Source organism: Protopterus annectens, chromosome 14.part0 (assembly GCF_019279795.1).
Source record: "Protopterus annectens isolate FY-2018-M chromosome 14.part0, PAN1.0, whole genome shotgun sequence".
In the NCBI taxonomy this organism is placed as follows: domain Eukaryota; kingdom Metazoa; phylum Chordata; order Ceratodontiformes; family Protopteridae; genus Protopterus; species Protopterus annectens.
In genome coordinates this window covers 641611929-641638934 of record NC_056748.1, presented here as the reverse complement: position 1 = coordinate 641638934, position 27006 = coordinate 641611929, and the positions used below count along the sequence as shown (strand labels likewise).

General features: G+C 37.9%; 1 protein-coding gene across 3 annotated transcripts in view; it reads left to right on the top strand.

The window, feature by feature from the left end:
- Nucleotides 1-27006, top strand: part of ZNF365 (zinc finger protein 365) — a 231455-nt gene that overhangs the window by 58147 nt on the left and 146302 nt on the right. For all 3 annotated transcript variants that reach the window (XM_044056387.1, XM_044056385.1, XM_044056386.1), the window contains exon 2: nt 10027-10756. In XM_044056387.1, coding sequence (XP_043912322.1) covers nt 10041-10756 — 716 coding nt within the window. In that variant the 5' untranslated portion in view covers nt 10027-10040. The remainder of the gene's footprint in view (nt 1-10026; nt 10757-27006) is intronic.

Sequence of the window (27006 nt, the reverse complement as noted above, 5' to 3'; positions counted from 1 at the left end):
GTCAAGGGCCATTTTACAATGGTCTTGGCTTCATCTATGGCATTTTGGAAAGGGTTGGATTCTGGAGGTATTCAAGAAGCAGAAACTTAGTCCTCTCTACATACTTTTACAAAGCACTATAAACTTGATTCCTTCTGTAGGTCTAAATCAGTCTTTGCAAGGACCATTTTCCAGGTGCTCCAGGGTGCTTCAACTTTCACCTCTCAAATGTAGCAAGCTACAGTAATATCAGTAATATACCAATATAGCTAAGGCTATTGCAGCAGTGGTCAGTATGATCACAGTACAGTTCTGTATGTAAACTTACTATAACATTAGATGTTCACATAATCACTGCTGCATTAGCCGCTCCTTCCCTACATCCCCCTTGTTTCTTGGTGTGTTGTTTATGTCAGGGTGTGGACATTTATTTTTTTTTTCCTAGCATTGTCCCCTTAGAGCACATCCTCCCTCAGAAATTGGCAGAAATTGTCTGAAGGGCTTTGCTCCCAAACTTGTCTTTGAGTTAGCTTTGCTTGAGCTTCTTGACAGTTTGGGCATGTGGAAATCACCCTGAAGTTTTGGAAGTTGGCTGGCTGTTATATCCTTGGCAGGATATAACCTGTATAGCTATGGCTACTGCAGCAGTGATCATTCAAACATCTAGTGTTGTGGTACTTTTCTTCTGAACTGCAAATAAATTATTTTGTTCATAATAAAATTATACCATACAAACAAAGGCAAATCAGTATGTATTTCCTTGAAAAAAATCCCATTGTGGTTATATTATGGGATGAAATATGACTGAGTGCATATTTTTTAAAACATAAATGCTAACCTATATAGTTTGCTTTTGTGTCTTCACCCAAGTAAGTAATATCTTGTATTGCTGATGGATGAGAAAGATTCCGGATCTGGCAGTTAACTGCCAGTTGTACAACCATATCTCGCTGAGTCTGGTACTTGAAGCCAAATAATTATTTTTCCTTGTTAGTGTTTTCCAAGATATTCTGAGCTATTCTGATAAGCAAAGAAATTTGTACCAAATTCTGGTTGTTTGGTAGTACCAGGTAAATATAAGGGGAATCAGAAGGTTCATAATATCAAATGGAAGTTTAAGTAACACAATCACTTTAATTAAATTAATTTCACTAAACAACGAAAACACAACATATTTTCATGATTTTACTATTTTTATTGACAAGAATAGTCTTGCCTGTATTACTTTCTTTTTGCTGTTTTTTTTTGTGTGAAGGTCCATCTTAAGCAATGTTTGGTATTTTTGCTTTTTTTTTTTTTTTTTTTTTTTAATTTTGACAAGAAGATGTCTTTACAAATAAAAAAAAAAAAAAAAAAAAAAAAACCATCATGACAGGGTCTGCCTTGCTGCTTTTCTCTGAAGCTTCTTTCCAACTGTCACTGTAAATGTCAGAACAGCAGGCATTGTAATTCAAGCATGTAAGGGGCCGCAAGTGTGACACTCTGAAAACACGGGAAGCGTTCTCAAATGTTTGTCTTCCCTTCACACACCTGTAACTAACTGAGCTTCCACAACACATAAACAGACCCTAAAACCACCACCAACTGGTGGTTGGCGGCCCTTGTTGTACAGAAGAAGAAATTAAATTAAACACAAAAAATGTGGTTGCGATAATACGTAAGTACCCAATGTTTTTATTTATTCATGTATGCATAGCTTATTTGCTCGATTGTTTGCTATATGGAAAATAAACTGATCCTTTATTCCCTTTCTTGCTACAGTCCTGGCCACATTGACAGTTCAGATTAGCCAGTCACCCAACATGTTATTTTGTAAGGCTGATGGCAAAAAAGCACTCGGATATGGGTGGAAAATGCAAATGTTACACAAACAGTAAACTGGTGTCAGACTTGAACCTTTAGAACCTGGCGCTGAGAATCAGAGATGTTAGAAAGTGAACCACATTGCGCTGGATTAATTAATCACTATTAAATCTTTGTTGAGAATGATTTGTAACAGCAGGATTTTCAGTCTCTGTTTGTTCAGTAGCCTGTGTTAGGCTGTAATCCTCTTTTCAGTATTAATATCTTATAATATAACAATTAAATCAATAGCAAAAATAAAATATTCAATCATTTTATAATCTACATTTTTACTTTGATCTTATTTCTCCTTGCTAGGGATCTAGGATATCGATAGTTCATGTAAATAAAGCTAGAAGCATTCTTCCATTTATGTATAAGTAAGCTGTTATGTTGGCTAGTCTTTGACGTGTGAAGCTTTTGAATCTATGCCCAGTTTTTCTAATTTATAGATATTAATTTCTAGAGATCAGACCAGACGTTATATGCATCGGTTACCATGAATACTCAGCTGTCTGAGTAGTGGTTTGGATTTTGGCAGACCACCTTGGAAACAGCTTGTGTGCTTATTACTGTACTCATTTGTCAACATGGAGCAGAGGAATAATAGCAAGAAGAAACAGATTTCATCAGTAAAAGTTATATATAATTGCTGACTATTTTGTCAGTCATTTTTACCTTTAATAGGGTAGCTAGTATATATTTATACTTCAAAGTGATTTTTTCTTTTAGCAATAAAATAAATTTTGCCTGAGAAAAGCTTTGTGTGGTTCTCAGCTGTTAACACTTCAGTGCTGTTTTAATAAAGGTTTATATGTTACTGCTTTTTTGTGAAAACTTTATATAGTTTTATTGGCAGGTGATCTGAACCAGGAGCTTTACCATTAGGATTTTTATCATGTTTTCATTTATAATCATTTGCTGCAGGTTGTGATCCATGTTAATGCTTTTATTCACAATAATTTATAATGCCTTTCTTGTCTGTGTTTTTATTTGTTATTGAAGCTCAACCAGGTGTAAAAGGTTTTCAGCTATCACCTGTGTGATAGAAATTGTCTTTGTACTCTGTAGTTTTCATAACTATAGTTAGCTTCTTTTTAATGTGTTAGATCAAACCTTTGGTATACCTGTCAGCATTAATTTAATTTTCATAGTATTTTGATAGTTCTTCATAAGAATTATTTTATACAAGTTAGCATGTTTAGTATATTGATGCAGTTTTGTAGTTTTGGAATTGCAGATATGCCTCACTCAGTTAATACCTGCACAGAATAGTTTTAAAGGCGTGTGATTTAGTGTTCAGTATTGTCTGTTGATTTTATTGATCTGTCATATTTATGGAGACTTGTTTTCAATTTTCAAAACAAAGGATTTTGTAATATTTTCATCTTTGTTATTGGCATGCGTTTTTAAATTATATCTTTATTTCCAATCTGAAATTACTGCTAAATTGTCTGGATGAATTCTTTTGTATGTCTGTGAGATTTTTCTTTCCACAGATATCTATGTATTTGTTAGTGGCAGATATTGTTTATTATTTCATAACTGTTGTATTTCTATCTGGATATCTGCATGCTTTATAGTTTAGATTTCTTTCTCCTTCCAGAAACCATTAAGTCCTTTTAGACTAAAAACATGATTTTAGAAGCTTGTTATGTGCTCAGGAATAGTAGATTGTTTATATCTGTGTAGTGCTGGGTAAGTAAATGTTCCTGCAATAATTTATAATTCAGCAAAATATGATATACCATATCTAATGCTGGACTAAAATGTATTGCTTGATCAAAAAATTGGCCCTGTACTGAACCCTTGCCTTTTATTACCTTTGTCAGTACCACCCCAAATTTGAACCGTTTATCAATGTGAATTACTTTCATACCGTTGTCAGACTGCTGGGTGGGTGAATTCATAAAAGTTATCATAATGTGTACACTATGTGTACACTTTTAATTACCTTTATGAATGAATAGACAACAAAAGCACTGTGGTAGGGCTGTTCTTGAATTCAGAAAATTTAGCTCATGCTAACCTTTATGAATCCCCGTATCATTTGAGCTATATGAGTTAGATATATATTACACCTAACCCCCATTTTCTGGAATGCATGCATAGCACTCTACTTTTCAATTTCCTTGTTAAAGGATGATCCACCTTACAAAAAAAAATGTCCTTAATGTATAGCTACATTCGTCATTTACTACATTCATTTAGGACAGCTGAGTGCACAGCATCACATAATCCATCAAAACTCAACTTACTTACTTGATTACTATCTTACACTGTATCCTAAAGATATTTAATACATTTTGCTTGTATGAACAGTGCAAATAGTACTATGAAGTTTATTGATCAAGTCAGCTAGTTAAAAAGTTTTAATAATATTCCACTTAACAAAACACCAATTCCAACTTCCTGCTTCCTGTTATTGTACTCCATAAACTGTAGGACTGAAGATAATAGAAAAGCATAGCTAACACCAATTCAGTTATTTTGCCGGTTTACATACTAGTGATCAAAGCACACTTTGACTCATTGTTTTCTGAAAGATAATTATCGAAACCCAGTGAGTTGAAAACCCTAAAAAATATATACAAATATTTTTTTGTGTGGGGACAATCCTGCCTACACATCACACATGGAGATGTCTGCCCCTCAGTCCCTCCTAAATTATATATACCAACTCCAAGGTAACACTGCAGTAGAACAAAATGGAAAAAAGCCAAACAGCACTCTGCCAGCTCACACAGTAGTACACATTATGGTGAAACTCATTGCAGTATTACATTTTTGAACTGAAGCCACTTGTCCACTAATACTTTAATGACTTGTAACTATGCTTGTTTTACCAGCCTTCCTCTTCACATTCTCCTGTGCAAGTGCTTCTCTCTGTAAACCACGTTGTTCCAAGTCTAAATTAATTGCATTTAATAGTGCAACAATATTCACTTCCCTTATTTGACAACACACTATTGCCAAAACTTCATTTCCGGATGCATTTTGTCTTAATTCATTTCTTGTTGTAAAGGCATACCACCTTCATTGTCCTTGCTCCCACTCAATCCCTCTCCCACTACCACACTTAATCCTGTCCGCAACCTTGAAATATTACAGATTACACCAGATACAAGGCAGGTGTTCTTCCATTCACTTCCTCATTAATTCCACTTAGTCACTTCCAAAATTCTTTCCAAACACATTCCTCTTACATTTCTGATCTGTGTAATATTTTCTGTTATCCCAAGCAGCACTGTGCAACCCTCCATTTAAGTCTCAATGCTATAAATACCTATGATATTTAACTACAGACCTTACAAACCCCTTATTTTTGCACTTAAGCCCTAAATTCCCTGCCATAGAAAAAGAATCCTTTAATCCCCGTTTTACTCTGCTATCTAAAGCCCACATAAGGTGTGCTAGATCCCTCCATACTTAAGTTAAGAGATGACATTCCTGTTATCCATGCCCCTTTCTCATAAAGCTCACACTCACAAATCTCAGTTATCCTCTTTAGACAGATAGCAGCTAATCAAGTCAAGTTCAATTAAAATGCCAAAGCCTTTGCAGTAAAACCACTGAAGTCCATGCTTTGATCCAGTATTGCTCTCCTGACATTATTACCATTACAGAAACATTACTAAAGGACACACTTCCCTGATTCAGTCATAATACCGCCAAATTACATTTTGTGGGTTGATGCTACCTGCGAACATGCAGGAAATATAATCTCAGGTGAACCTTAGATTTATGCCAAATTTTCAGTGTTGAATGACATGAATTCCTTTTGTTTTCCTTAAGAATTTCCTCTACAAAAATCCTTAATATTAGGTACATCTACTTTCCTTCTAAGCACTCCTCATTACAGACTGAATTTGATTTACTATGGCTCTCCTTGAATATCACTTCTGAACTCATTGTACTAGGTGACCTTGATATCAGCTGTTCAGACCATTCTGACCATTCTTAGGAAAGCATTAATTTATTCAACCTAGTCCAAGTACTTTTATACTGTGGTCTTTAATTAATGTTGTCAGATTACACGGGGTGGGGTGAATTCATAAAGGTTACCCTAAGGTGCGCACTATGTGTATACTTTGAGTTACCTTTCTGAATGAATAGACAGCAAAAGCACCATGGTAGGGCTCAACAACACAGGCCTAACAACAAATGATTTACTCATGAATGGACCTTGGCTTCTTTTACAGTAATTTAAAGCATGCAGGAGCAATAATTCCACCAACATTCACTCTATGATCAGCTGGTAAATTATTATGGGTCAGGCAAATGAGTGAAATTCCTAGCTTAAAACACTTTGATGTATCTACTTTTAAATTACATGTATCAGAATGACTGTTTCCTACTCTCATTTATTTCTGGTGCAGGAATTTTGTCATGTTTTACAGCAGAACCTGATCTAGACATTATCAGCAAGTTAACGCTATTAAAAAAAAGTTTGTATAGGAAGATCATTCAGTGCTTCATGGTGAGAAGTACCATATTTGGTCAATGAAATGCAGAGTTTTAGTGAACTGGACATAAGCAATAACAGATTAATTGCACCTAAGGCCCTGGACTATTTCCAAACCTTGCCTCCCCAAATACATACGCAGAATGTTTCTTTTGGCACCATACAAAAATGCTCATATTCATTTGGACTCACCTTCCTAATTATGACTATTTGAACTGCTGTAATTATAGTCCACAAATGTCTGTACCCATTAATTACATGCAATTGACAGTGTACACCTCATATAACTGCCCACAGTAAAGTATTCCCACTTGCTTTACACAAATGTACACTAGTCCGGCAAAACCATACTAATGACTGTTTAACTTGATTATGACAACCAGAGTCAACCATTCTCATCCACAGACATCCTCTGCACCCAGCAATTATAGGCCTGTCACTGACTATATACACTTTGCAGATCTGACTGTGGTAAAATAAGTAAATTAATTATGGATACAATGATGTCTTTTAAGTGTGTGTCACATAGACAGTACCTTAAGTATTCCAACTTACTTCACTCTAGTCATGAAAAACTAGATAGTCTAAACTGAACAGACAAGAGGGCAAATTATTTCACCCACAAAGAGACCACACCAAGCAGTTATAATCATTTTGATGTGCACTTGTCGTCTGATCAGGATGAAAAATATACAGCTCAACTTCTTAGCACAAGAATCTAACACAATTACAAAAGATTATGAGGGACAAAAGTCCCTAATCAGAGACAGATCTCTTTTATAGCTTCCTATCAGTTCAGTGAAAAATCACTTCAGCGAATGGCATTTTCACTGCACTTACATTGAACATATCTGTCATTGAACTGATCATACTGAGATTGCGGTACACCGAGGAGCGGGAAATTTGCCCTTTCCCCATTCTAGTGCAATCCTGGAGTTGGTATGTTTAATTTGTGGTGGGTGTGGGGGCACAAATTGATATAGACCCCTCTTTTATATACTTAAGTTGTTAGAATGAAAGGTTTTGAATCAGCATTAAGGAAATAAAGTTTGAAACACAAATGTATGTTACTACTTAGTGACTACAATCCCCAATGATTTGCCAGAAATCATAACTTTTATGGGGATAAGACCAAAAAATATTATACAAAATCAGGGACATTATGAAAGAGCACTGTGTAATTTCAGCTTTGCTTCACATAGACAGTCACCACAATTTTTCCATCTTAATTCATACAAATGCACATTAGTCTTTTAACCTGACAATTTTACCAAACAAACAAACATCAACTTTTAAACAAGCTGTTACAACATTGAAGTGCCCCCGCACTTGCTTACATGGGGGCTATGCTCCCACTGTTGCTACTGGTACATACTGAGCCATATTCCAAAAGAGTTGCTCTCAGTGTAAGTCTGCCCTGAGTCTAAAAGAACTGCTCCCAGTGTAAGTGACAGGCTTGCTACAGGCACCAGATTCCAAAACACCTGCTGTCAGCCTGCTCTCAGTGTAAGTGCTCATGTACACTGGGAGCATGTCGTTTAGAACTGGGGCCACTAACTTCAAGACCACTGCATTTCAGAGTAGAGGGGGTACTCTGAGGTACAATAACCTCAAACTTAGTATATATTTTGCCAGACTCAGATATATAGTTTCAGTATTTCAAGAACTACAGTTACATTTCTGAGAATTTCAACAAGCATCAGCTGTCTTAGTAGTACTCATCCTGTTCCTTCCTGTTGCTCCAGCAACCCCTCCTCCTTACTTTTAGACGGATGTAAATGTTATAAGTAGATGATGAGATGGTAGTGGTGGGGTAACCAAAGGCCAACTCAGAACACTGTCTTCTATCAGTGCTTCACTCTGCCAAGCACATGTGCTTTCCTTAGACTCCTTATCCAAGAAATAGGATTTCTCTTCAACCTGCAATGATCCTCATTCAGAAAGTGAGTCTAAGAGCTGATATCACATTGTGCTTCTGACTGTCAAGGTAGTAGTACTCCAGGCTGTTCAATATGTGCTGTGGACAACTGAACACACACAGCATGTCAGATAACACAGAATGCAGGAGATATACATTAGAATGCTACATATAATATACATTGGAAATAAATGCATGGAGTCTTTCTTTTTTATATTAGAAATAAATACACCCAGTCCTTTGTTTGGGAAAGTCTGTGCTTTGGTAATCTGTTTATGTCTAGAATTATTCCTTGATTTTCTTTCTTTTGTGATTAAATATTAGCTTAATATGAGGCACTTGTTCATTCATTACTTTACAGATGGCATCTGGTTATGGAAGTGACAGCAGGGTAGTGCCAGTTGCTGACCGTTGTGCCTCTGCCAAAGTTTGTAGGAATTTGTAGTAGAGTGGATGTATTTGTGTTGTAGATATAACATCATTACAGAGATATGAGGTGGGGTTCCAAGTGGTATAACTGTGTCCCACAAGGCTTTTGAGACAGATTATATAGCTACATATTCTAGGCTCACATCCATCTAGGAATATACCACACCTATATTTTTGATTACCTTTAAAAGCATCAATCTATTTTGGAGAACTATACACAGTGCAAATTTGCAGACCTTACAAAAAGCTTATTTCATAGTCTTAAGCTATTCATACTGTTAAAGTGGTCCGTTGTTTTGTATAGTTATTTTTATGGTAATTTTATAGTTATTGCTTTTAGTAGTGGTTTTTATTTTACATGTGTTAACTGGGTGAGTAAAAAGGGCTGAGGGTATTTTCAGCTAGACTCATGCAAGTGCTAGGTCGATGACAAGTAATATCCATTGCAGACCTGAAGCATTCATCATGAAAGGCTCTGTATGCAGCAGTATCTGATGTTATGTAAATGTATCTGTGTGTTACATTAAAAACACACAAGGTTCTTCCAGAAATGATCGACAGTTAATGGTCTACAAAGAATCTAAAAAACATAACTTTTTCTTTTTTTTTTTTTGCAGTGGCAAGCTTCCCTGCATGTCTCACACCCCATACCAACTCCAAGATCTTACTGTACTGGAGAAAGAGCATATTTCTCCATCCCCACTGTACTGCAGTGCCATATTGAAAAAGCTGGTAATTTTCCATCAGCTGTATTGGCTTGTTCAATTTCAATGAAAAGCCACATCAATGAACGATAATACACCCAGCTATATAGTTATCTATATCTATGTACACACACACACACACATATATATATATATATATATATATATATATATATATGTGTGTGTGTGTGTGTATGAATCAAATGAAAATACTACATTGTTATATAGAGATATGATCTGGCATTCTTTCAGTTCAGCCAAGTACAGCGGGGAGATTTAATTATTATTAAACTTGTATAGTATCATCTTTTACAAGTCAGCTATCAAATTAAGGTATTTTCATGATGACAGGTAAGCTTATATTGGTGTTGTACTAGTCAAAGCCAAAGCTGAAATGAATGTTCATTTGCTGCATGTATATAAACCTGAAAATATAAAAAATCAGTACAAATAACAGCATATGCATTAGTGTTATTCATCAGTGTCCTGTTTGCAACATGTTGGATTATTTGCTGTGAATTATCATTGTACTTTGTTGTTTTGAATTGTGGCTGTTGTCAAAATTATATTTGTTAATCTAAAAAGCAGTACATAAATATGAGATTCAATGTCATCTCAGATAACCCAAGACAAATAGATGGTTAGTGCCCTGGATCATCTTTTAAGTCATCGTATTTTGTCTTTCACAGATTTCCATGTTATCATGCAAGAACGGACATGTGAACAGTGGAAACATCTGTGGTGTGAAGAGTTTGAAAATGCAAAAGTTAATTTGCCGTTTCGATGTCCAAGATGTGGGGAGCATATGCGTTTCCGAAGCCTCTCTTCATTAAGGGCCCATTTAGAGTATAGTCATACCTATGAAGATGTCGGCTGTGGTTCAAAACGTAAACCACTGATATGCACAATGCTTGATTCAAGCAGGACAGAGCAGCCATTATTGCAAAAGGAACCTGTTGCCACGTACTTTGCCGAAGAACCAAAACACTCATCAGCCGGTGCATATGATTTACTCTATAAAAGAAGAACCAGTGAAAATGTAGAGGGATGGATTCACAAGCCTTTTTCTCATACAGAACATCAGTCAAAGAACTTCCAAACTGGTGAAAATGATGATCTGCAGCTTCCTAAATTGAAATCCAGTTTTCAGTCTGATTTTAGTAACAAGTTTAATGGGATTTCTAAAGGTGTGGACAGAAGTATTAAGGCAACGATTGACCAGCTTACTAAGGAACTAGCTCAAAAATCTGCTGAATTAATAGATGTCAAAATGGCTTACATGCAATTAATTCAGAAGAAGCAAGACGTGCATGTAAGAGAGAGGAACCTTAGCAGGCAGATTGATATTGCAGTAGAGATGATTGCAGTTCTCAGACAGAAGATTACCAACTCTGAGCAGGAACTGAACAGTAAGGAAATGTGAGTAATGATTTTACTAACCATTAGAATCAAGTATATACATTATTTATTTATTTATGAAAAAAATGAAATGAACTGTGTTAAATGTTTTATTATGGCCCACAAAATAAGCCAGATAACTTGTGATGCATAACATTTTCCTTTATTGTTGTAAAAAATACTTAAGTTGCAAGTTGACTCAGTGGATATGGAGGAATAGAGCCCTGAGTCTGATCAAGGCAAACTACGATTGATTAGTAGATGTAGTCCCTGAGGATTCAACTTGGGTAGCAGAAATCAGCAACATTTTGGTGCTTTGTCTGTATGGTGCATGAGTGGAGTGGCCCTCTGGCTAGAACTGCAGCCTTCAGTTCAACAATCAGGAGAACTCCAGCAGTTAAAATCAAGCCAAATAACACAAAGAAATCTAAAAAAGATGAGAAACCAGCTCAGGAACCACAAAGATTACATTTTATTTAAAAAATATAAATAAAATAACAAGCTTTCATAGATCACTCTTTCAAGTAGAAACTTGAAAAAGTGATTCGCAAAAGATTATTTTATTACTTTTTAATAAAGTTTAATCTCTGTGGTTAATGAGCAGGGTCTCCATCTTTTTTAGAACTGAAGTCTGTTGGGAAACCGCAGACTATCCCTAGAAGATTTTGGGGAAACATGCCATCAGATTGCCCTGCACACTAATGTTCAATACTGACTTCATAGTATATGATTGGGGCATAAAATAAAAAGCCTCACACTGCTGCCATGATGATGCCATGCCAGGATGCTGTGATCACCTCTCTACCCAGCCTCTGGTACCTCAAAGTTATTCCCTGTTCAGTGGGATTTCTGTCCATGGGTAATGCAAATGAGTATGGGAGGCCTGGATATGGAGATTGAAGAAGGTACAGAGGCATGACTGATGGCACATAGTGGGGGATGCCCAAAATGTTTTAAATAAAAATTCCATTAGTGTTATGGATCACATAAATATTAACACCCAATGAATGTCTTCAGAATTATTAAATATAGATCTATTAAACTAGATATTGCATCTAGTATTCAGGCCAGTTGGGACAGTATTATCACCATTATTTTGCATCTTACAATGACACTTTACCTTCTTCAGATACAGAGTGGTATTTTAAAAATGTTCACTAAATTGCATTTCTCTGAAGGTATACTTGTGCTACATTTACCAAATATGAAGATGTACTGTTGGCATCTGAGATCAGGAAATCTTGCTCTTCTGGTCATAAGGATACTATTGTGACACATACAGGGCTGAGGCATTTTATATAGGTTCATAAGTTCATAGTTATTTACTAGGCTATTTATCCAGTACCTTTTTGGATGTTAACACTGAATAGCCTCTGAAAAGGGTCTGATAAGTCTTTTTTCAGCCCAGTGTGTTATCTGGCTCCATAGAAGCACTGTAATTAGCCTTGAATATTGCATGGGAGATTTGACATTAGGGTGTAGATCTGAGTATGAGATCTGGGAGTTTAGGAGAGTGGTGAAGCCACAGCTAAATTTATTCACCAGTAGATTGGCTATGTTCTCTGGGTCAGAGTATGTGATATCATTTACTATTAGCTCTGCATAGTACTGGGCATTGCTTCTAAGGTTTCTAATATTGTTAAAGAAATCTTTGTGGTTATCCTTTGCCTGGGTGGCAATTTTACCTCATATCTGGATTTGTTTGACTTGATCAGGGTCCGGTGTTCCCTATTAAGTTTAGCAATATCTTTTCTTGCATCTTGAGAGTTGCATTTATTTTAATGAGCAATAAGTTTTTCCTTTATTATAGAGCCTGTTATGTTGGGGTTCCACAATAGAGATTTATTTTTGAATTTGACATTGTATTTACTTCAGAGGGGGAGAGAGCCACCTATGCAGCTATTAGGCTCTGCATAGAATTTGGCTGTACAGGATTCTGCATAAGCAGTAGGGTCACTGAGTTTGAAGAGGATGTTAAATTCAGCCAGGTCTTCACTCAGTTTCAGTAGGTTGGCCGTACCATAATGTGTAAATAGCAAGGTGTTGAAAGACACTTATGCCTTCAGTCTTAATGTTAATGTGAGTGATTTATTGTCAGATTTGATCAGAGAGGGAATTACAATTGATAGGGACCAGAACTCTGCCATATATGTGAGTAACAAGTCCAGGATTTTATCACCCTTAGTTGGGATGCAGTCTAACTGGTCCAGAGAGTCGATATTTATTGTTGAAGTTCAGAAATCTCTGAACATAAATGTTAGCGGATGTGTACTTCTCCCAGTTAATGGAGGGGGTAGCTGCCAAAAGAAGTGTGGAAACTAGGTAAAGATCCTTTGTAAGTAAAATAATAATTCTGAAAAAAAAACAAAAAAAAACAAAGAAGATCAACCTAGGTATAAAATAATGGGGGGGCAGCGTGGCTGATGCTCGCACTTGAAAAACAGGTTCATCATGCTGAGAATTAACCATTTGCAGTGTAGTTTGTGTTAACACATCAGAAACAGACTCAGCATGTTGTAAATCAGTCCTTAACACTGAATCTCTAATCAAAACTGAGGTTTGCTCGCTCAGCCAAGAAAACACAGCGCCTTTTCGAAAGTCAGACATATCATGTTGTAGCTTCTTTAGCTTAGATTCCTGCAGCCTCTTTTCAAAAGCCAGACTGTTACTATGCATAAGCTCCAGCTTATCCCCGATCATTTCTGTAGGAAATTCCTCAAGGATAGTTGCCTGCAACAACTTAATTTCCACTTCTAATTTTTTTCTCCTGAGGCTGAAAAAAACTTATAAGAAGTCGCATATAATCCATGCTGGTCCTGAGGTTCAATGCTTGTCAGTCTCTCAGCAGGGTTGGATAAGTGTGACCATATGTTGGAATCCTTAAAATAAAACAGAGCTAGCTGAATTAAGATGGATTATATATCTTAATGCAGACAAGGCACCAGCCATTAATGATGCGGTCTCCATTAAACCAGCATTACATACACGCACACTCCAACACTGACTATCTGTGCTTAAATAAAATATAATACATTTTTTTATATATGTATGGATTTTTTTGTATGTAAGAGACTGCTTTTAGAAACTTTAGTAAGTATCACTTTAAATTAACTAATGAGTTAATTGTCTCTTGATTGATAGATTATTTAAGTGCTTTAACACTGGTTTTATTATATTTGAGTCTGAGGAAGCAGCTGTATAGGTTGTGAAAGCACATACTCTTTGTTATTTTATTAAAGTTATTTTACACCTAGCTGTAGTTGGTCCTCTTTGTTTTTTTCAGAATTATAATGGAGGGGGTAGTTGAAGTCCCTTAGGAAAATGGTGTTTGGCTTCATGCATAGGTAGGAGTTATGGGATGAGGGGGACATAGTACGGGTCCTATGTTTAGCCACAATGTGATAGAGTCTTGTTATTCAAAAGCTGAATGTTGAGGACATCCATATTGTTGTCTGCTTAGTCTGTAGGTGATGTAGTTTGGATGCTAGTGTGTGATGCTTAAAGACTATAGTATTAAGCAATAGTAATACCTTTAGATTACATAGATGTTTGTACCTATCACAAATTGAATTATTTTTGTCATGAAGTTAACTGTCTTTCAGCATATGGCAGTTCATACACTGTCTAAGAGTACAATGTGATGTAAAGCTGGAAACAGAAAGGATAAAAAACCCGTTTACTTTCCATTTTGTTCAGGTGGATCTTGTATTTAGTTTGGTTTAAATGAGCAAAATATAGAGTTTGCAGCCTGGCTAGGGATATAGTGTAGAAGGCAGAACTAATTCTGACATGCGAACAACAGTGCATCACAACCATGTTCACACTGAGAGAGAGAAATACTTGTGGAATAGCAATAGCTATACAGGCTTTTAGTGAAAAGTGTTGCTGTGATGAATTAATGAATCGTGATGTGACGTTCCCTCTTTGGGTCAGTAATCAAGGAGCCTTAACCCTTACCACTGACACTGGAGAGGGACATTCACTTGGAACAAAAATAGATACACACAGTATTTCCAGATGCAGCTCTCTGCACCAAACATAATTTCCCTTAAGAGCACACAGGGGACACACAAAGTCCAGGATCTGGATTTCTCTCTCTCTCTCTCTCTCTCTCTCTCTCTGCAGATCCCCAGTGAAACTCCCCACTGGCACAGCTGTAGAGTTGAGTCCTCAGATGAGTGTTTAAGCCAAGTCCTCCAGCTCCCTCTCTGTGAAACCAGTGCTTTGTGTCCCTGCTCCAAGCAGCTGACAGACACACTCTTTGAGATTTCATTTTCACACACACACACACACACACACACACACACACACACACACACACACACACACACACACACACACACACACCTGGGAAAGGCTGGCACAGTTTTACCCAGCTATGCCCCTTCTGCCTAGACTATAAGGTAGTCACTACCACCAGACATGCCAAAGCCAGCTACTCTAAAGCTCTTACAAGGGTACTCAATTATACTGAGGGAAATTTAATATTAATACAAATGATAGTGTTTGACCAAAGCAGTAAGGCTTTCAGGATTGACCAAAGAGTCACCAAATAGATATAAGTACTATCATACTTTAAAATATTTTCTAAAGGACCAGCCACAATGAAAATTTTAAATATATTTAATAATAAATAATAAAAGAAGATGAACATATAGAATATCTATTTACAATAAACACCAGAGTTTCATTCACAGGAAATATTAAAATAACACAACTGAATAGATGTACACAGATACAGAAAAACAGTACTTAAGTAATCTCACTATATTTTCCTGACTGATCTAAAGAATTACTATTCCCTGGTTACCTTACTACAACAAGGCAAGATGAAGTAGGTGAGGGGTCCTTCTTTGTCCATTCCAAAAACACAGAGACTTCTCTGTCATCTGGTATTAAAACATCCTTTTTGTCCTAGATTACAGAATTACATCACATACATCTGGTCATCTGACTTCTGGTTCCCATGCTACCCCGTTGCTAGAAAATGAACCAGAATTTAGCATATATGTGTTACCATACACACAGATAGAGCTGTGCTGAGATGTGTTATAGCATCTGGAAGCTATAAAACCATAAACACTTCAATTTTTCCTACCGGAACTAATAAACCATTCTCTGGCACAGACATTTAGTCTCTGGCTGCAATCAGAACTGTAAGATACAATATTTATGGCCTAAAGCAGGTAATTTAATTTTAGGATATTTATCTAAATGTTAGCTGGGGTTGAGCTTAATCTATTCTCTTCCAGTATCCTCTGTTAAAACATATTTATGGTAATTTGTTAACCAGGTTGGTCCAACTGAGCCAATGACCCATTTTCAGTGGAGACCTGAGGAGAAAAGCTCCAATTACAAATTACAGATACAAAAAAGAAATTACAGTCTTACAAAAAAAAAAAGAAATTCCATCTCAAAAAGAGTTAATACAACAAAAGATAATAACACAATAAAATTGTTTAGTACAGGTTTTGTAAAAATGTAATAATGTACAGTATCACAATGATGGTGAGGAAGCTAGGAGAAAACAAAGGAGTTATGTACAAATAGAGGGTGCTGGAGACGTTTTCCATGGAAGAGGTTTTAAAAATTCAGGTAGGCGCTACACAGGGGCAGGACCAGGTGTTCTGTAGGTAGTGCTTGAGTGCTAGTTTGAATTGTGATTTATGGGGGATACTTCTTATATTGTAAGGAAGGGAGTTCCAGGAGTGAGCAACTGAGTATTTATATAATGACTTGCCAATGTTTTTAGATGGTTTGTATATGTCCAGCAGATGTTTATCTGATGGAGCAGAGTTAACGTTGGGGGTTATATTGTGATATAATATTAGATATAGAGGAGCAGGAAGTAGGGTTGTAAAGGATTGAGTGTATTATAAGCAGCTGTGGAAGGAGAAGTTGATTTGGGAATTCAGGCCATTGTAAAGATTTAAAGGCAGGGCATTGATGGGATTTATAGGAGAGGTTAGTAAAAAATTTTGCAATTTTATTGCAGGTTTGTTCTAGTTTGCTGAGAAGAGAAGACTGATGTTTAGTGAGGACTGGGGCTGCATACAGTAGACCGTGTAAGTGGAGAGATAAGGCTAGGGTGGGTTTAGAGGAGTTAGAAAGAAATTTGTGATTTCGGTATATTAGGCCAAGTTTTTGGTGAGTTTTTTTATGCATAAATTGATATGTATGTCGTACCTGTCACTAAAAGAATCACAGGCCTAAAGCAGATGCCCTATGCTGACTGCCTTAAAAAACTCCAGCTATACTCTGTCGCATATCGTCTACTCAGAGGCGATCTCTGCTTAACATACAAGGCCATGTCAAACCCAGAGCTGTTGGACATGCTACACTTAAAGAAATCCCAATCCCTCAGAGCTACACGCTCCAGGGATCTAAACCTTGTCATCACAATAAACAAAACATGCTGGAGGGATAGATTCCTGACCCAGAGACTCCCCAGACTCTGGAAGAGACTGCCCATACATGTCAAGCAGAGTGCCTCTTTGAACCTCTTCAAGAGGAACCTTGACGATTGGATGGGAGAAAGGAAATTCACCCCAGGGATCACGTCAGTCGCCCTGTTAGACAGGGGTCCAGGAAAGTAAATAATGTGGGAAGAAATAGCCAGGGAATTGTTATGGCTAGACTTGTATAGGCCCTAGGGCTGATAGCCTAGTACCAACCTATGAACCTATGAATTTTTGTTCATTGTCGATGGTAACACCAAGGAATTTGGTATGTGGTTTAGGTTTGATGATGGTGTTGAGAGAGGTAATGGAGAAAAAGGATTTATGTTGTCCAAGGTGTTTTGGAAGGAATAACAAGAGTTTAGTTTTTTTGGGGTTTAATATTAATTGATTGTTAGTGTGCCAGGTCTCTATGGAAGTGAAAGTATCTTGATTATGTGAAAGGAGTTCAGGGATGGTGTTGGCTGTGGTTATGACGGTGGAGTCATCAGCATATTGTAAGAGGGTTGAGAGGTTAGTAGCGGAGTGGAAATTATTCGTAAAAAATGTTGAACAAGAGGGGACCCAGGATAGAGCTTTGGGGAACTCCAGTGTTGATGGGCAGAAAAGGAGAGGAGGTGGTTTGCCAGCGTATAAACTGAAGTCTGTTAGATAAATAACTAGAGAACCAGAATATGGAGAGGGGGGAGAGGTGAAGGTCTGAAATGTTAGTTAACAGTGTAGAGTGGGAGACTGTATCAGAGGCTTTGGACAGATCAAGAAATAGACAGGAGATAAGTAAGTTGTTATCACGGGCTTCTGCCACTGTTTGAGTGAATGAGAGAAATATAGTAGATGTGCTGTGGTGTGATCTAAGGTGTTGGAGGGAGTTAGGAGATTATTTCCAAGCAAGTATTTGAGTAGCTGGGAGTGAATATATTTTTCAAGTGTCTTGGACAGTGGGGGATAGTATAGCTGTGGGATGATAGTTTGAGGGGTCAGTGGAGTTACCTCCCTTGTGCAGTGGGATTGTGTAAATGGATTTTCATATGTTGGGGATGACAGCCTTGGTAATAGAGATGTGTTATACCATCTGGAAGCTATAAAACCATAAACACTTCCACTCTTCCTACAGGAGCTAATACACCATTCTCTGGCACAGACAGTCTCTAAATATACATTTAATCAGTTACAATACAGTCAGGACTAACTGTTGGTACATTTTTTAACACAAACAGCTTTACAAATACATTTTTCAACACCAAAATCTGTACAAATCAGTTTGATATACAAATTACATGTAATTCTTTAGAAAATTCCAGGCAGCTGTACTGAGGTATATTACACATCCACTGCCCTACTTCTCCTGGCAAAGCTGGCAATACTTTACATCGCACACATGACATACCGATTGCTTCTAGATGGTAAAGTATTTGTATAGTTGTGTCCAAATAATGCCTACCCCAATGCAAACTAGCGCTTGGGTCTCTTCAGAAAACAGGCCATGCCTAGTGACAGGAATCTGGTTAACAAAAAAAATGGATATACACACACATGTATGTATGTATATATGTATATATATATATATATATATATATATATATATATATATATATATATATATATATAGCATATAGCATCAATTCAAGTTATGTTTTTTGAAGGAAACATCTAGTTTAAGACTTCAGTTTCAAAAAACGATTAGATGGTTAATTTAAGAATTTCATTTATTTATACATCGCTGTAAGGTGGTAGAATGTCTGCTCTCATATGATATAAGTACAGGAGCTCTATTCCTTTGTTTTTCTGCTCACTTTCATTGCTGGTAAGTGTAGTACCTACTTCTGGTATGACTATACTTGAGATATGGCAGTACTCGTGTTCTGTTTATGTTAGTTATGTTTACTCATGTAGTCATATCTACCTGCGAAATAATTAGAAATGACCCCTCCATCTCTCTGTCAGACCAAACTTTCATTCATCTGCCCGGATATCCATCCAGTGTCCACTTTTACCCAATTTAATTCAGCTGAAACTGCTTATTGGAAACCATAAGTATAAGGCAAGAAACATCCCTGAATGGATATCTGCCAATCACAAGGGACACAACCTTTGATATCCATGTTCAGAGTACATACTTGGAGACAATTTATCTTTGCCAATAAACCTGACAGTATGCCTTTGGAGTGAGAAATGAAACTTGAAGCACTAACAAAACACATGTAAAGATGGTGAAACAGAAAAATAAAACCACTGATGTGCCCAACAGTTCATAGCATGAATACACTGCCTGTGTTCTAATAGGGACAACTTTATTGGAAAAGCAAAGTAATTATGGACAAGTTAATGAGCTTCGGAACTTTTTTAAAACTTTACACAGCTACACTGTAGTGTATTTCTTCCTTGAGAACTCTTAAAATTTATGTACTTTCATTTCTTGACAGCATCATTTAAAATTTACAATGTCTAGACCGTACACTGTATTTCTTCTTCCTTGAAATCAGTTTAAATGTATATATCTTTATTATTTGACAGCATAATTCATCCAGGTGTCTGTACCAAAAGGATACAATAAATGGCTGGATATCTTTCCTTTTACTTGTAATGCATTTTTATGAAGTAATTAGTACCTTATAAAACAAATGTGACTTGTGTATTCATCTTAGAAGAGGAATGCTATAAAGGCTACAAAGTATCGTTAATTTGACAATAACTGTTGCATTTCTGTAGAATAGAAAAAATAGTTTCCCCGATGCTTCCAGTAATTGAATTGGTTTTGAACATGTTGCAATAATATATGCCCAATGTATTAAAGTGTTATGTATTTTTATACACCAGAGAAAGTTTTCCCATTATAACCAACCATTTAGTCATTTTTGAACAAGATAATGTGGTATGTGTCCATTTTATTAAAATATTATAATCACACCAGTTGTCTGGTATTTTGGTGATAAAGTCTATACAATTTTGTCAGACTACAAAGAATGATTTGCACTGTTTCCCAGCTGAATAATCTATATTGTAAATGGGAGGTGGGCAGCTTGGGAACAGTTAAGTATTTGATCCCAAATTTTATTTGAACACTCATTTGAGCATTTTCTTACAGCTGCTTAGGTAATTAACAAATGTGTTCACATAATAAATATATATAGAATCTCTCAGTCATTTATTCCTACTTGCTACAGAAGCAGTTGAGTTATAGGGTCTATATTAGATAAAGGAACGCTTAAATGTTCGAATCTCTAAAGGTTTACCTTTAGAGATCGAACATTTAAGTGTTCGAATATCTTTAAAAATTAAAAAAAAAAAATAAAAGTAAAACAAAAAAAAAACTAAAGGGTTTTTTTTTAATTACATTTTCGAACACTTAAATGTTCGATCTCTAAAGGTTGACCTTTAGAGATTCGAACATTTAAGCATTCGTAAATGTAATATAGACCCGAGTTATATACCCTTTCAATTATTGGTCTTCAATTATCTACTAAAGGCCCGTGTCCAACTGAATAGATTTCAGGCGAATATAGAAACACATTCCACATATTTAATGCTTTGTTAGAGAAATAATGATAAATGAAGTAGTCAGAAATGTTGAACGTACTCAAAGTTTAAATTATACAGTTCATCCTAGACACAACCTGCAACCCTGACCTCAATATCATATAACTTAAAATATTGTAACTTAGTTAATAAATAAATAAGTAAATAAATAAAGTAAATAAGACAGAAAAGAAGACCCCCTTCCAACTAGAAATACATTTCAAATTTCTGAATTCTTTTCATTTTACTGTGATGTTATCTGTTATTGCTGCAACACAAATCTGCATTTTAAATGTCAGTACACTGTGTATTCAGTCACTTTTGTAACAGACAGAAACCCATAAGATGCATAGGGTCACACTACACACACTTTAATGACATATTTACTGAGGTATACTTCGTGACTATGTGCATTTAGATGTAGTAAGGCACAGTGGAAAGCCTGTCCTACACAGAGGGGCTAACTCAGCACTGTTAATTACCTTTGCAGTGAAGAGCAGTTGAATTTAATTATGTACCTTTATGTTTTAAGATTAGTAATTGTGAGTGTATGTACAGTAAACTCTCACTTAACCAGCACCCATGGGGATTGATAAATGCTGGATAACTGTAGTTTCTGGTTGCTTGAGAGTTACTTTTAAAATAAGCCTGACTAATACTGTACCCTATACTATTTGTTTGGTTTGATTTGTTCTCATGTTGGGGAGAGAAGGAATTAATTCCTATCTTCCTTTTTAAAGCTCTAAAACACTAAAAATGTAAGGTATGTTTCTACAGGGGGAAAACAAAGTGCAACACATGAAAATTATACTGTATTTCTTAGATTTTTTTTTTTTGCCGGTTGCTTGAGAGTGCTGGAGGCTTGTGTTCCAGTTAACTTAGAGTTTACTGTACCAGGCATACTGTTGTCCCACTGTTTGTACTGGCCAAATCCCATGTTGCAAGTCTGATCAAAGCTTCAGATGTTATTTAGAAAGTTATTTTTTCTTTTGTTTATCTGTTAACATGAGTCATTTTTTACATTGTATATTGTTCAAAACACCCATCTCCAGCATATACTATGTCCATTATCATTCATTGAGATATTTCTTGATCTCATATGCTGTCTTTATTTTATTCAATTTACTGTTAAAACTTCACTTTGCCAATGGGAAAAATAATATTTAAAAACTGTTTTCACACTTGTTCAGGTTAATCAAAACAGAGTGGCACACAGGAAAAGGATAGTTTCCATAATATTTTCACTACAGACTTGCAGCTAGAACATTTTTTGTTTTTATTTTTCACTTGTTTGTTTTTGCAAAAGATAATAGAAGAGTCCATGAGGACCTATTTCAGCAACTGTCTGGGCTTTTAAGAACAAAAAGGATAGTATAAGAAGTAGACCAGTTAAATACAGAAATAAGTAGTAAATAGGGAAATAGTGGAAGTTACCTCCACAAAGAGACCAGTGAACAGTGGAGTCTCCGAGGGTTCTGTGTTGTGACCTGCCCTGTTTGCAATGGCTGACTAAGTTTACAGATGACTGCAGGCTTTGAGCAGCCATTCCTTCCCCGAATGACTTGGCTGTCCTGCAGGAAGGTTTGTCGCAAATAAATAACTGGTGCCAAAAAATACATTATTGTATATTTGGGAAGTCATCTATCCCAGGGAACTACCCCATTGACTGTATGCCCCTGTGAGTTGACCCTGTTGTTCGGGATTTGGGAACTTTTGTGAACTGTGACCTAACTTTTGTCCAACATGTGTTTATTGTTGTAAGAAAGTCCTTTTATATTGCACAGGTTATAAACATAGGGATTGTGTCTACTTTTAGGGATGTCGGTGTCCCACTTTACTCAGCCCTCTTAAGCCAGTCATTGAGTATAATGCCCCTTTGACATGTATATGTCCAGATACATGCAACTGGAACACCCACAGAGATACTTTACTAAAAGGATACACAGCCTAAACAACATTCTCTACATTGACAGAATCAAAACCCTGCCACTATATTCAGTATCCTACAGACTACTAAGAGATGACCTGTGTCTGACATACAAGGCATTCTCTAACATAATTTTGATGTATTTACTGCACATCAGTAAGTTAAATAGCATTAGAAATACTCAGTCTAAGGATCTAAACCTCTTCAGCAACATCAACAAAATGGTTTAGAGGGACAGGTGCATCTCACAGAGGAGTTCGCTGCTCCAGATCAGACTCCTCATACACATGAAACAAAGTTCACCCCTGTCCATATTCAAGTGCAACTTTGGATCTATGGATGGGGAACACCAAATTTACCCCAGGACTACCTCCTGCACTACTAATAGATTCATAGGTGTGCTAGGCTAATGGCCCTGGAGCCTTTACAAGCCTAGCCCAACAAAATTGCCCAGGCACCTTGCCACCCAACATTAGTTCACAGTGCCTCTATCCAATAGGACAACTGGAATGATCCCTGGAGTGGACTTTCTGTTACCCATCCACTCGTCAAGATTTCTCTTAAAGAGGGCTAGCGAGGTGCTCTGCTTGACATGAATGGGGAGCTTATTCCAGAGTATGGGCAGTCTTTGGGAGATGAACCTGTCCCTCCAGCATGTACTGTTAATTGTGGTAATGAGGTTGTGATCTCTGGAGCGTGTGGCATGGGGGGATTGGGATTTCCTTAGGTGTAGCATTTCAAGTAGGGCTGGGTAAACATGGCTTTGTAAGTCAAACAAAGATCACCTCTAAGTAGATGATAAGAGACTGAGAACAGCTGAAGTTTCTTGAGTCTGTCCATGCAGGACATGTGTTTAAGGCCTAGGATCCTTTTTGTGAGGTACTTTTGTGGCCTCTCCAGCTGTTGTAGGTGTCTGGTCAGGTACATGCCAAAAGGGGTGTTATATTTGATGATTGGTCTAATGAGGGATGAGTAGAGAGGGATGATGACCTCTTTCTTCCTGGATGCGAAACCTTTGGTTATAAAATGTGCCACATAGAAGGACTTTCTGACCACAGTGGCAATGTGGTGGTCGAAGGTGAGGTGGCTGTCTACCTGGGTGGCCAGATCTCTTATGGCCCCTTCAGTGTTCAGTGGGCTCCCATCAATGTGGTAATTCGTGGTAACTGAGTTTTTTCCAAAGGGGATAATAACACATTTTTTGGCATTAAGCTTCAGGCTATGGTTCTGATGCCTGTCATTGGTCTCAGAGAGGCCCTTTTGTAGGATGTCTGCATCACTTGGGGAGTTGATAATGACTCCTAGCTTGCAGTCATCAGTGAACTTGGTTGGCCAAAGTCCTTCTGTGTTGGCCTGGACTTCTGAGAAGTAGATGCCAAACAGGAGATGGCTCAGGTCCGAGCCCTGTGGGACTCCACTCATGACTAGTTGACAGTCTGACTTCAAATCTGCAACTTTCACTCTGTGGGTCCTGTTTGTGAGCCAATTTGCAACCCACCTAGTGATATAAGGCTTGATGCCTAGTTTGGTGAGTTTATCAATGATACCTGAGTGGGGAATGGTATCAAAGGCTTTGGCCAGGTCAAGGTAGGCTATATGCACTGCCTTACCCTCATCCACAGCCTTGGTGACTGCCTCGAAGAAGTCAGCTTGGTTCAGCAGGCAGACTCACCCCTTGACAAAGCCAAACTGTGTGGGGTCAAGAGTTTGGAGCTGGCATGTATCTTTGTTAAGCAGGTCCATGATGATGCACTCCATAGCTTTTCATACCAGGCTCATCAGGCTAATGGGGCGATAGTTCCTATGGTCTGTAGTTGCTCCCCCTTTATGGAGCGGGATGACTCTAGCAGTGTGCCATTCATTAGGGACATAGCTTGAGGTAAGGCTGTGATTGAACAGGGCACACAGATGTGGTGCCAGTTCATTTTGTAGCTCATGTAGGATGTAGCCAGGGATATTATCAGGTCCCATGGATGGTGTATTCTTGGCTTTGGACAATGCAGCTTTTACCTGTGCCACAGAAATAGTGGGTACCAGGCTTTCTTCTGGTATTGTGATAGGGCCCTTGTGGGAGGGGGGGGTAATGTTGGCACTGAATCTGTCGGCCAGTCTGTTGGCTCAGTATAGGAGATCCCATTGTGCAATAACTCAGATCAAATATGGGTACTGCCTTTGAGGTTTTTGATAAAGCTATAGAAGGCTTTGTGGTTGTTTTTGGTGTCAGCTGCAATTCTGCCTTCATAGCTGGCTTTAGAGGACTGATAAGGGATTTCAGCTTTTTGCTGAGACTGATAAGGGAGGTTTTCCAGTCTTGTGACTTAATTTATTTTGCAACAGTTTCTTCCTTCTGTTGTAGAGTGTATTGATGGCTGGGGACCACCAGATTAGCTTCCTTTTTTTGGAGGAGAGTGTCTTAGTTCTATTTGGTATGGCAAGGTCCATGCATTTGTGTACATGCTCATACAGTGCATTGGTGTATGATTCGGCAGTCATGCAGCTATTTTCCATTGGCATAGGAGCCGAGAAGTTAGCCGCTTCTGTTTTTAGGAGCCAAAAGTCAGCTTTAGAGAAGTTTTTCAGGGTGGTCACCTTAGCGGGGGGGAGAGGGGGATGTAGGTGAGATGGAGATTTCCATGGTGATCAGTTTGTGGTCAGATTTAACCAGGGTGGAATTGACTATAAGTGTGGAGCAAGGTCTCCGATGTTGGTGATAACCAGGTCATGGATGTTGCTTCCTCTAGTGGGGGGGTCAGAATGAGCTGGTCCAGGGCATTGGAAATGATAAATTCCAGAAAGTGTTGGGCCTGCACATTGGTACTTGAATAGTTTTCCCAGTTGATGGAAGGGTAGTTGAAGTCACCCAGTATGAAATTATTGGGTTGGACCTTGATAGATTCCAGGGTGTCTAGGAACTTGGAGTGAGAGTCTAGGGACATGTTTGGGGTTCTGTAGCAGGCTATGACTTGTAATGCCATCTTACCCAGTTTTAGTTGTACCTGAAGTGTCTCAGATGCATTGTGCTGGGCTACTAGTCTAGAGGTGTGCGTATCCTTTAAGAATATGGAGGCACCACCACCTTTGCAGCTTCTGGATGTATTCTGTGGCCAAAAGGTATGGAATGAGTTGTAGCCTGGGAGTGAAGGGGTGCTTTCTGCCTCTTTAAACCAGGTCTCCATTACAGCACAGATGTCGACATTATCCATTTTGAGGAGAGCTTTGTGTGAGTGCATCTTGAGATTTAGATTTCTAGCACTGAATGGCATGACCCTCAGATTGCATTTGTTTGCAGCTGTTATGGTGGAATTTTGGTCTTTGGAACACTGCCTAAAAAAGGCACTATAGGGGTGGCAAGGGCCTTAGCCAGTACCTGGAATCCCAGGGGTGACAGATGCAGGCTGTCTCTGTCAAAGCATCGAGGTCTGTCGATCATGTCTTCCCAGGCAGACAGATACTGGATCCCCTTAGAATGACACCAGAAACTTAGCCAATTGTTGAAGTCAATCATTTTCTGCTCATACTGTGGTATAATTCTGGGTGACAGTGGAATACTGCTCAGGGCTAGGGTCATACCTGCCTGGGCCACATAATCCAAGAGTTCCATCACATCTCTTTTCATGTAGTCCAGGAGGTACGTCTCTGGTCATTCACACCAACATGGACAATGACTGAGTCATATTTGTACTTGTTGTGGAGTGACTAGAGTGCATGTGGTATGTGGCAAATCCTGGCACATGATAGACAACTAACTGTCACCTTCTCCTTGTTCAACCTAGTGAGTGGGACATCAGTGTGCCTCACAATTGAGTCTCCTATGATTAGTACATTGGGCAAAGTGTTTTGCCTTAAGGGCTTTGGTTGAGGGGCACATTGTAATGGTGAGCTGTGTGTTCTAGGGTTGGTGTTCTATTATAGTGGTCGAGTGCATTTCTGTCTCAGGGGTCTCTTTTGTTTGGGTAAATTTTTATTGAGAGCCACTGCGAAGGCGGGTGTATGGTTTATGTTTCTATGTGTGGGTTGTGATGGTTGGTGTATTGGAGGGCTGTGTGTTCTGTGTAGTGAGTTGCAGGTGCTGACCTTCAACTCTTGACTAGCTAGTCCGGTCTTGGTTGGAGCATGCACTGCTTCCAGTTTGGTGATATAAGTGCATCTCTCACAGGTATGAGTGTTGGGAGGTGTGTACATTAGACAGTTGCCACACTGTCTCAAAATGCCCAAGTGCACCAGGTTAGCAGGAGAAAGCACAGGAAATTGCCAGGAGGGGTGGTCATAACTAATAAGTACTGGTGCTGTTACTGTGTAGGAACAGCTAGTGCTGATAGCACCTAAGTGTGCGACAATAAATGCTACAAAAGCCTGTTAAAATGCTAGGC